At 37.3% G+C, this 12,154-nt stretch overlaps 1 protein-coding gene across 1 annotated transcript in view; it reads right to left on the bottom strand.

Moving 5' to 3' along the window:
• LRP12 (LDL receptor related protein 12) overlaps positions 1–12,154 on the bottom strand; it is a 51,685-nt gene that overhangs the window by 22,490 nt on the left and 17,041 nt on the right. Inside the window, 1 exon segment of the mRNA XM_040546680.1 lies at positions 1,055–1,111. Within this exon segment, the coding sequence (XP_040402614.1) occupies positions 1,055–1,111 (57 nt within the window).

Raw genomic sequence — 12,154 nt, forward strand, 5'->3', positions numbered from 1 at the left:
ATGCAGCACAAGAATGGATAGCAAAGATCCTCTATAATTAGCCTCTTAGTGTTTGTGTAGCAAGCAATGGAAGGGGAAAGAAGGTTGTACGCTCTAACAGAGACCATCCACTGAGTTACATTAATCTAAAAATTTAACCGTGTACACAAAAACCAACAGCAAGATATGCAACGTGTTGTCATAAAATGAGTTTGCATTCTGACTTATTTTAGGAGAAGGGTGTCAAAATCACTTTGATTTACAAAGATTAGTGGCAGCTTCCCTATGCAAAGAATCAGGCTTATACTCTTCTACCCATTGAAGGAAGGTGGTCATCTCCTTAGTTGCACATATTCTGAATATCTGCATCACTTAAGTGTAAAACACGACCAACTGGTCAGCTGACACCGGGGAACAAAGAATATACACTGGTATCATCTAATGCTTTAACTGACATACAGTCACATCACTAATACAGGTCCCAGTTGTAGCTGCTGCCCAGAAGAGGCCCCAAACTGACTTACAGGAAAAGAATGAAGCACCCTTTGAGCAACGTTTGCTGCTATTATGCCCTGTACTCTCCTGGTATCTCATCAGTTTCTCAGTTTCATGAGTTCTAAATTTTTTTTCTTCTATTAAAGAAAATGTGCAGTCAAGTGTACAGCAGTTTCAGTTATTGCTTCAATCTAATCAGGTGAAACGCATAACTCCTGGATTTATATTTGATAGTAGCAGTGTCCAAAATTACATTTCAATAAATTTCATTTCACAAAAACTTTACTGTGGAAAGAAAATATCAATTCAACTTAAACCAACTTTTCTCTTAGTTCAATGTTTGTATGGAAAATAATTAAGCAGTCCACTTAGAAAGGCATAATCTGTTCATGAGCATGCAGGTATCAATTTTATCTTATGAGAATTTTTCCATGTTCCAGTTGCTTCATTCCTTATTACATGCTGCAAAAGGCAGTAATAATTTTTATAGCCAAATATCTCTTCATAAGATACCAGGTGGCTTTCAATATTTACTATTTAAGTCATGCATGAAATTTAAACATTACAAAAAATGACTTACCCGTTGACACTCCTGAAATATGCACATTTTCAGAATGTTCTGCAAGAGCACCATTTCCTAAAATTAAACATGAATAAGCTAATTTCCAAGATAAAATTTGTAAAAATTCTTCAGATACCCTTTTACAGAACAGAAAGAACAAAACTGAAGTTATTTTAATTAATATTAAACATTACAGGGCCTAGGTTCATTTTATGGTAAAAGTTAAGAGGAAAAAATGGAGGAAAGTTATTATACAACAAAAATAAAAACAAGCATCATTAACGTATTAGGAACAATTACACATATTAGAAAGTTACGAAAGGAAAGAAATTATAGGAGCAGAGTTTTGAGAAACTTCAGACATTTTAAATGGCAGATTATGTGCTATTTTTCCACCATTTTCAAGAAAGGTTTATTCCAATGCACCTTCCCCACCTCTTCCTGGAGAGAAGTAAATGCTATGCAAATAAAGACAGCCGTAGGAAGACATGCATCCAATTCATACTGCCTGCGGCCCATACCCTTTCACAGAAAGATGTTTCAGATACAGCCAAGAACTAAGTACGTCAGTGTTCCTTAAAACTAAGTGTACTTGCAAAGGTGACCAACAGCAAAACCCATGTGCTCATCAGGAGTTAAAGACAACATTTGTTCCTCCAAATCCCATGCTACTTCACCCTTCTGCAAAGAATCTGCTAAAGCACATACTTTTGCTGACAGGTGGTAGCCAGATTACACGATATGACAGATCAAGTTGTATTTGTGCATCTTTTTTTCCCTCTCAACAGCTCTCATTCTCCTCTTTTATTCTGCATCTTTTCTTTTAACCTTTATTTTTTTTTTTAATCTTCCAGGTATTTCAGGAGAAGAGCAGCTTTCATACATAGGCTGTTTTGAACACAGCCTGTGAATCTAAAATTTTAAATACATCAACGAAGCAACTTTTAACACCATGCCACAGTCTCAAAGTTTTGTTCTATTGTAGATGTTTTATGTCTATTGTAGATGTTTTATGTCATACTTGTTTTCAAACATGTGAAATCAGCTGTTCTACCAGCAATGAAATGTATGTGTGGTAACTTGGGGGTAAACAAGAACCATAAACACACGAAGAAAACTCAAAGCCCTCTTACACCAAGCTTAAAGACTGTTACAGTTGACTTCGAACATACGGATCTATGTAAGCATCTCAAAGCTCCTCACCTGCAGTTGTTACAAATAAAATGCTCCTGAAATTACTCCTGGGGTTGACAGCAAACGCACAAAGACACAATTTTTCACTTCCCAAAGACACAACACATTAGAAGACTGATGATCAAACTTTGTAGAAAAATACCAAGTCTCCTTTTTTTCTTTTACAACCTAAAATCCTTGTGCTCTTCAAAGTGATTTTTTTCCTTTTCCCTGTATTTTTACATACTAATTTCACTACAGATATTTACATACCAAGTTTTTTTTTCTGTCTCAATTAAAAAAAGTCAACATTGTAAAATTCCCCTCTAAGTTCCAAAGGAAGAAGTACTTTAGAACAAAAAAACCCTTTAAATACTGTATTAGCGAGCAACTATTTTCCAATAAAATTTTTTTCAAAACTAAAATATACCTATAAGTTTTAGAAAGCTATTCTCCAAATACTTTCTCCCTTTTGTATATAAATTAACGTGCCAAGAAATGTTTCTCACTCTGACTTCATGTCTTCAGTAACACTTAGCTCTAAACTTACAAAATAAACATCATCTTTGGTATAAAGTAATTTTACTTGTAACTGATTCCACGGAAGCATACTTCTGATCATTTTTTTCCTATTATTTCAATTAACATAAGAGAAATATTGCCCTTATCTCAAGACGTTTAGTTTTAAGTTAAAAACCTCTTATATTTCAAATTACAGCAATTATTTACCAGTTCTGTATTTTCAAAAAGGACTTACTAATACATACAAAATGGATATACAAAGGATCCTGAGAAAAACAAACTATACATCAGTAATAACCAGAAGCATATTACAATGGGAACTCATACCCAAATCCCGTACACAATCACTTAGAATTCGAAGAATAAGAAAAGCAACTTATGTCAATATGCAAAATGGAGTACTTCGGTATTTTCCTTCAAAATATACTTTATGATAAAAGAGTAACTTGACAGTGATGTCACATTTATTTTCAAGCTAGCTTCAGTGAGTAGTCAGAAGCAATAATGTGTGATGATAAATTCAACTCCGACCCAAGCACTGTAATAGTAAAAGTTCTTCTTTCATTCCCAATAACCTTTCATTAAATGAAAGGTGAACCTTAGAAACTTCCCGAAGTATTACTTCCTTTCTTTTATGGAAACTGTCACTGACGTACTGTGTGGAGATGCCCTTACTAACTGCTGGCACCTCTGTAACATTTTTAGGCAACGACCCTTCTAAGACCTCAACAATTATGTCCCAGTTCCATATAGACTGAGGGCACTAGAATATCGATATATCAGATAATAGAGCAGTAATTTTCATTAAGATACGGTAACATAATTATCTTTGAAAATCCTTTTAGTCTATTTAACACATCAGAGTTTGAGTATATAAAAGTCTTCTTAGGTCACCAATAAACTTCCATGTTTCTTGATGTTTTAAAGAAATATTCAGTCCCTCTTCATTCCCATTTGAACCTGAAGATTGAAATTGAAGCAGCTGCCATTAACGAAACTTGATAAAAGTTTGTCCACACCAGCTACAAGAGCTGGTAGAAGATGTGCAACAGGCTCAGTGCTGGAAGAAAGACACAAAGAAGCTCAGGCACTAATTCAGCCTGCCTGCAAGAAATCAAGTTGCTTTCCAAAATCTGACATTTTCATCACTTTTTTGGCTGTTGTTGATTCCTTAAAAAAAAAAAATCACTTGTGTAATCAGGACTATATAGTGTTTTTTTGTTTTTTTTTTTTAATACATATGACAAATGGACAAGAGCTTTTTAATGTCATTGCAGTGCTGTTAAACAAATGCAAGAGAAATTTAGTCCTGCACATTAAGATATGGGCAGCAACCACATTTAAGTTAAAAAAATCAAATTAACAAGGCTCAAGATTAAACAGAAGCACCCCGTATGGTTTTTTATTTTCCTTTGTGTGCTTGTTTTTAAATCAAAATAGAATCTTTGTAGGGTATAAGATGTGCTAAACGACAAGTAAGAGGCTGAACAAACGCGCAGAAAGTACTTCCAAAGGCTTTTTAGACAAGTGCACACGTGCCTGTTGTTATCACTCCTGATGATAGCTCTAAAGATCCCTTGACTGCAATTAAAAATCAGCCAGCTAGTTATTAAATGAGTTAGACTGTTTACAGGGTATGTTTACAGAACAGAAAAGCTTCCTATTCCAGAGGTACCTTTCTGTCTCAACTAACTTTGAAAATCCCTTATGTGTCCAACGTATGGTTATGGCCTAAGTATGGACCAACTACTGATTCTCATGGACTCCTCCTGAAAATCCTATTTCATTTTCAAAGCACAAAACCCCATCCCTGTGCCCTCAGTTTCTCTCTATCCCACTCAAATGCTCTGAGCTGAGATGCTGCCCTGTCTTCCCAGCAGGCAGAAACAGACAACAAGTAGCTCCAACAACATGTGAATTAATTCCTTCTGATTTCTCTCACACTTCACTGGCCACAGCAGCAGGCAAGACAACACTAGGTTTACCTGCACGTTTTTCAGCACTTGGAGCATCTCTCCCCTATTGGTCTATATGAAACCATGCTACATGCATCCTCTCCACCACCCACACCCCCAAAAAATCAACCCAATACCCTTACAACGTCACTTCCTAAAAAACTGGTCAAAGAACCACAACCCCTTTACTGATATGGAGGTCTGGAGAGGAAAGCAAAACTAGATGGAAGATAACAGCCAGCCTTGGAAGGTATTTGATTCATTAATATCATGTGAATTTCATCAGAGGCAGGAAAGTAAATATAGGCTGGAGGGTGGGGCTGGGAACTTATCCGACCAAACTGCAGAGGACAACAAAGGGGAAAAACTTTGAAAAAAGCAGTGCTTTAACACCTGAAAAGCATGCTATGGTTGGAAAAAAAAAATAGCTACAGGGTTCCATCTATTTGATAGCCACAGTAGATGCGATGCTCAGATTACAGGGAGCCTATCCATAATGCAGCAGCCTTCATTTTGCAAGGTCAGACCCCTACGAGCCTCCTGCCTGATGGCATGCTTGCTACATCTCTCTCAAAACGGAAATATCAGGCTCAAATGGTTGACTGCAGATAATTTCACAGCATAAAACGAAGCCTGCAGTACTGAAATGAACTTCCCAAAGTTTTACTCAAACGCCTGCAGTTTTCAAGGAGAGACAAACAGCCCCAGCCCCCAGTAACAACGTCCCTCTTAGTCAAAACTTTCAGATTAAACAAGACAAGCTTCTGCATTTTAGATATATGAACTCAGAGGCTTCAGACAAAGAGTATCGAGTTTATTTTTTATTTTTTTACCAAGTTACTGCCCTATTTGAGATAGAAAATAATCACTCTTAATTTAAAACCTTGTCTTAATTTGACTAAAACTACTAATAGGAATGCACACTTAACTGATGAGTGTTGTAGAAGTGCACCCTAAAAATCTGCTGCGTGTGAATTTGTCCACCGTGGTTGTAAAATTTAATTCTAAAAACTCAGTTTGGAACAGGAACATGTACCTTGGGACTGAATTAAATCCCAACTGCGTTCTAGAGAAAAATTAACTTCACTGTTGAAATGAAAAATGGAAAAAAAATCCAGTGGAAACAACCACACTGGAGTTACCTTTGCTGTTTCTGTTAAACCAAGTAGTTGTCCACAAAAAAGTCATGCAATCATACCTGCCTTGACACTAAATTCTACTATGTCAAGATTAAGCCACTTCCATTTGCTTTTACAGCCCACTTACAACCCCTATAACTAGAATTGTATAAAATGAGGAACTGCTGTAACCACATGGTTATGAAAAGAGAGCTTTTTCTAAACCACCTGAAGTTAAAGCACCACGTGGTGCATAATGAGTCCTACACAAGCAGGCTGGACCAAGTTATTTCTCTTGCAGTACAATTATCAGGGACAACAACATATCATATCCACTTCCTGCAGGTCAGGTGCTTCCAAATACCTTTCATTATGGTACGTGTTCAACTTAGACAATACACGATCGAACTTCCTTTCTTCATCCTACTTCCAAAATTGCTGTCCCGTCCTGTATCTTAAAAAGCATACACTCGGCTTGTTTATGCTGACTCTCCAGATTAAGTTACCTTGCACCAACCTTCACCAAATTTTACATCTAACTGGCAAAGCATGGACAATGCCAACAAAATATGAAACTTACAATACACTTCCATAAACAAATTGTTGGTGCCTTACATACCACCCCACTAAAAAGCCCTGTAGCAAGGGTCCCGTAACTCCCTGGTCCAAAAATGGCGATATCCTTCCAGATCTAGTTATGGGAGCTGGAAACAGCCACGATAGCTCTGTAGTATTCCAGCATGCTTCTTCAGTGTGAGCACTTTCTGCAAGCACCCTGTGTGTAATCACAGGCAGCTGCCATCCCACTTCCGTACCTAAGCAGGTTTTGCAGAACTGAGCTCCGGCAGAAAATGCTGACAGCGGGCTGAACAAGAGCAGTACTGCTCTCTGAGCCTGCAGGAGAGCGGTGCAAAGGCTACCTGCCCGGCCTCACACAACCACGACCACAGCTATGGTTAAGGGGGATGAAGTGAAGATGTTGTGTCTCACAGCAGAGCCTGGGAGACCAGCAGAAAAGCCAGTACTACCTCCCTCCTTCAGATAAAACATTTGTTCAGTACGTCACCAAACCCACTACATTCATTTTTATATATCCATATATGTCACATGCAGTTAATAAACAGAAGAAATTAGGCAGGATCCTCCTCAGCCTTTTGGCTCACCTTTTACAATCCCTTACCTAGTGAGCACTCTGCGCTTATTATTTCTTAAACTACTGTACATTTAGAATTAATGCACGAGGTGCAGAGATTTAATCCCGTAACAACAGCAAAGAGCTCCATATCCACAGGTATATGGCCGTACTGCTGTCAAACTCTCCTATGATTCTGGAGGAGTAGCACACACTGAACTGAGATTATGCAATTGAGAAAACATTTTCTGTAATCTAAAATGAATGTGAGGATATAAAAGGGATTCAAGATGTTATTTCACCCTTTAAAATCTATAATTGTCTCAGAATATTCTGATATCTCGTTCTTTTTCTTCTGTCTGTGCAAAACATGTTCTCTTACCACTGTAAAACTGTGTGAGAGCAATTCAGAATTTGTCGGCCGAAGACGACAGGAGCAGAGCTACATTTGAAACTTCAGCATCATAAGGAACTGAAAGCTGAGCAAATAGAGAGAGGAAAAAAGTACAGTCTAAGCACTCGAAACTTACCCTCCCAGAACACTTCATGAAATAAACAGTATTATTGCTACAGGGAATGCTTCAAATTAAGGTGCGGCTGAGCTCAGAGTACACAGTCCACTGAGGCCCGGCAGCATTCGTTATGTCCCTACGTTCATAACAAGACGAAGCAGCAGTGTCATTCCCACATTCCTACAAAAACCAGTCACCGCCTGTACAGGTGACACCACTGCACTATTTCCTGCCTTCTGATGACCGTGTTTGCAACCACAGCATCCTTCTCATTAGAGGTGGAATGAAGATGCTGGTGCACCGATATGTATTTGGATTAACTACTCAAGGTCAGATTAGTGATCCCCAGTCACTTCCTATCCCCGTGTCTTTGTTACTGCTCTTTACATAGTGCTTTGCATCTTTGAAGTTTTTGTCATGTGCCCAGCTGCAGCTTACTTCCTTGAAAAAAGGGCATTTCTGCACAAGTTTATATATTTAATGACAAAAGCAACTAAAAAAGCATCATGAGAAATGACAAGACCTACTTTTAGGCATTAACTGATTAATAATCTCCAGTTTATCTGAATAATTTTTGCAAGAGTTATTTATTATTTTTTTAATGAACAGTTTGGTGTTAATTAGTCATGTGCAGTTCTTTAACATACTTCCTTAGGGTTAAGTACTGGATTCATAGGAATTCCAGCTGGTCGTTTGTAAAATACCATTAAACGGTGCAGTAAGATGTTAATTAGCCTTCCAGGTAAGGGAAGGATTAAATAACCTTTTGTTTTAATATGAATTACACGTAATGTGACAGAAGCATTAAGACAAAGCCTTAGTGCTGCACAGACATCAGCTGAAATCTTCTACTAAAAGCAAGCTGAGCAGGGTGACAAGATTTATTCCGTATGCCTGTAACAGAAGAACATCTGCTACAAAGAAGATACAGTAAATATATCTAAAATTTCAAACAGTGCAAGTGAATGTTCTTCTGAAATGAGAAAGTGTTGTATACTCCGATACTCCAATAGCATAATTAATTTCTTTAATTAAGGAAAGAATAAAAACGACTAGCAGATGAAACTATATTGAAATAGTGGCTTATTTAAATGTATTTATGACACAAAAGCACAAAATAAGCACATAAAAATTTCACTGTAAAAACAAAAGATAAAGCACAGCAATTGTTTACAATAATGCTGCTATTTTATGATGTACCATTTTTATTTTAGACTACGATCCTGCTTATTTAGAAAACTAAGACAAGAACTGGATAATCAATTCTGCAATGGAGCTGTTGTATGTAGGATTTCGATTTTATGTTTTACTTTTTACAGCATCTAGTATCTGTATTCCTTTTAGAGAACACTAACCTGGAAGACACACTGCTACTGGTTATGGGTCCCTGGGCCACACTTTCCAAAGAAAGCCCTACAGAAATGTGTACGATGTGTACATCAAATCTTCAGTATAGCTTGCTTTGCTCCACAAATCTGGTCCTGTGAGGCCATAGGACTTGTGAATGCAGTCACCCTTCAAAGTACCCAGCTTCAGCTCTGTCAGTGAGGCTCCATCTCAAAGCCACGCACCATCTTCAGATTGTCCATGGTCTTTCAGTATGAACAACACAAGTTCTTTTTTGGACTCATTAAACAAGCATACGCTCTTGACGAATATTACACCAACTGTAAATGCTGTCGCAAGTCACAAAAAGTATTTACAGAATTCCATATAAACCATAATGAGATGTAGAGACCTGTAATCCTTTACCACTATTGCCCTTTTACACCAGTTGTTGCCAGCCAGATGATGCTGGAGCATCCAAATACAGCCCCCAGCACCACCGGGCTACAACAAGGAAACATTTGGAAGATGCTGCAGTCTACAAAGAGAGCTCACGCACTCCTACTCTAAAGGTAAGGCCTCTCTGCCACTTTCTGCTCTTCTTTCTTTCTTCCATTGGAAGCCACAGCTCTCTGCTGCTGCCAGTCAAAGATACAAAGCAAGCAGCAGTTCTGCACTTGGCTGTTTTAATGCAGCACAAGCCTAATCTCTGGGTGTACCAGCAAGAGAGACTTGCACAAGAGGCAGAACAGGAAACACTTTTGAAAGAGATCTTTGCACACCAAATTACCAAGATAACCTGAGGTTCCTTTATACTAGGCCCCAAAAGAGAAGCTAGAGTAGTAACTATAGCAACTCCAATTTAATGCTGCAGGTGGAAAAAAATTTGGTACTTTTTACATAATATTATGTACAAAAGCACCTGTGAATTCCACAATACATTTTTTTAATTGAGCACACACAATTAAAAACACACCACTTTAAGTCAAGTTGTTTTAGTTATTAACTTAGGAGGACATTTGTATTAAAGTTTCAGCAAAAAAAACCCACAAAACTCATCAGCTCTAGTTAGAAAAGGTAGGGACAGAAGAGAGGCTGATTTTTTATTTTTATTTAATTCTCATTCAAAAATGCCACAAACTATTTATAGTGGGTTCTAATATACTTGGCAGCAAGTAGTGGAAATTGGAAATCTAGCAGAGACACTGGCTCAGCTTCAGCAAGATTCCTGATTTTAAGCACATAAGTAGTTCTATTCACGTCAAACCCCATGCTTCTGCTCAGCCAGGTACGAAGTCAGATACTTGACTGACACCACAGCGTGCGAGTTTTACTTGCCCTCGGGTGGTAATCTAGGGCAGCAGTTTGGATTAGCCAAATGGGGAGTTGGAAAAAAAACGGAATTCTAAAAACAATTAAACACTTCAAACAGTGAATTTACAGCTAAATCTGAAGTAATTAAAAAAAAAAGGTAAGGAAATCAGAAGAGAAGGGAGTAAAACAGAAACTAGGGGGAAAAAAAGAGACCATACTGCCTACCCATCCTTAACTAAATTATCTCCTTGATAAGGTTTTAGAACAGGCTTCAGCACCTACTCTTAACTGATTAGGCCCTATTATGAATGCAAATTAGCAATTTACCCTCTTATTCAAAAACATGCCACTGTCTTATTACTTACAAACCTTGAAAAAGCCAGAGTCTCTCTGCTATTTTAAAAAGCTATGCTTAAAAATAATAAAGCTCAATTATTTTAACAAAGGGCTGTTCAGAGCCTTTGTACATGTTCAATTGCAGCAACTATTCTTTCCTTCTGAAATCCCATTTCAGAAACTAAAAGTATTTCTCATTTGAGAAGTGCTAGACTAGGGGAAAAATTTGATGTGTGGGCTGCATAGTGCTTATACAGTAGGGGGAAAAAGCATTTCAGATTTGATTCATACTCTCCACATGCTTCATACTTTTATCTACTACAGTTTCTTTATATTGTTGCAGCAGTAAAATACCTGGTTTTGCTTTTGCTCCATGCAGGTTTAGATTGATTTCGCTTCTTAATTCCTTGCAACAATAGGAACTCATGGTAGTAGGCAACTGTCTATACATACAGCTGGCATATTATATATAAAAATAAATCTAAAAACCATCTACAGTCAACCAGAAGATTTCAGAGCTCTGTCAGACATTAGATGTTAAAAGCAGAGCTTCGGGTCATATATTCTTAAGATATAATACAGCTGGATACCCTGTCCTCTTTCAATGTCTTGATTCTGTTCTGTCTTGAAAAAGTACTAACAGAAGAAATGAAATCATTATTCATAAACTAATACAGCAACCATCATAAATCTAATGTAAGCTTGCAGAAATGAAAACATTATCTGCCATTACCCCAAGAATCCCTACCAGGAACCCTCAAAACATCTAAGCTTCTGGTTACAGATGACAGCATGACTCAGATTTACAACTGATTTTTTCCAAAAAAGACTTAAGTAGTGTAGGAGTACTTTCTACTGGGGGAAGGAGGGGGGCGAAGAGAATCACGAGGATTATTAGAGAAAAGGAAAACACTACTTCACTGCTTTTTCTTTATTAGGGGCCTACATCACATGTGACCAATAGCTCAAAACAAAAGAGAAAAAGGAAAATACTGGAAACTAGTCATGTTCACTAAAAACAAACAAAAAAAAAACAATTAATGGCCTCAAAATCCAGAAAGCATTAAACTTGTTGGTTTCATACAATAAAGCCAATTGAAATAATTATTTTTAAGCCTTTACACAACAGATGGGCTAAGATATTACAATTCAGGCAGAAATCAAGGAGGAAATTTCATACATTTGGCAGGCACAAAAGCAGAGGATTGATAAACCTAACTTCTGAATTAGCTGGGTTCCTAGTGAACAAACTTCAGCCTGAGCAAACATGGGAATGCCAGAGTTAGAGTAGATTTCCACTCAGATTCAACTCTGCCTTCAGGAAGGTAACAACACTAAATACAAATTAGAAAAACAACCCACCTGCATTCACCATAGTGACATAACTGAACTGAATGCAAGCTCTTTATTGGAAAGGACAGTGAAACAACATTGTATTCACATGCACAAACATCCAATATAAAAATCATAGAAGTACAGCAGTTCATTGTGTCTACGAAAAACACTCATTTGAAAGATAAAACTGTTTTTTTCCCTTCCTGCTACTTATTACTAGAAATAAACCTTTGACTTGGACAACCCTTTGTACTCCTTCATGTGTTTGATTTTCTTTCTGATAGAATTAAAAAGCACTGCAAAGTTCCCAAGATTGTTTTCTTTAATTTACAAAAAAAGTTCACAGAAACCACAGACCTTGCAAATACTTGTGCAGACTTGTTTATGTAAAGTCT

This window comes from Cygnus olor, chromosome 2, assembly GCF_009769625.2.
Source record: "Cygnus olor isolate bCygOlo1 chromosome 2, bCygOlo1.pri.v2, whole genome shotgun sequence".
NCBI lineage: Eukaryota > Metazoa > Chordata > Aves > Anseriformes > Anatidae > Cygnus > Cygnus olor.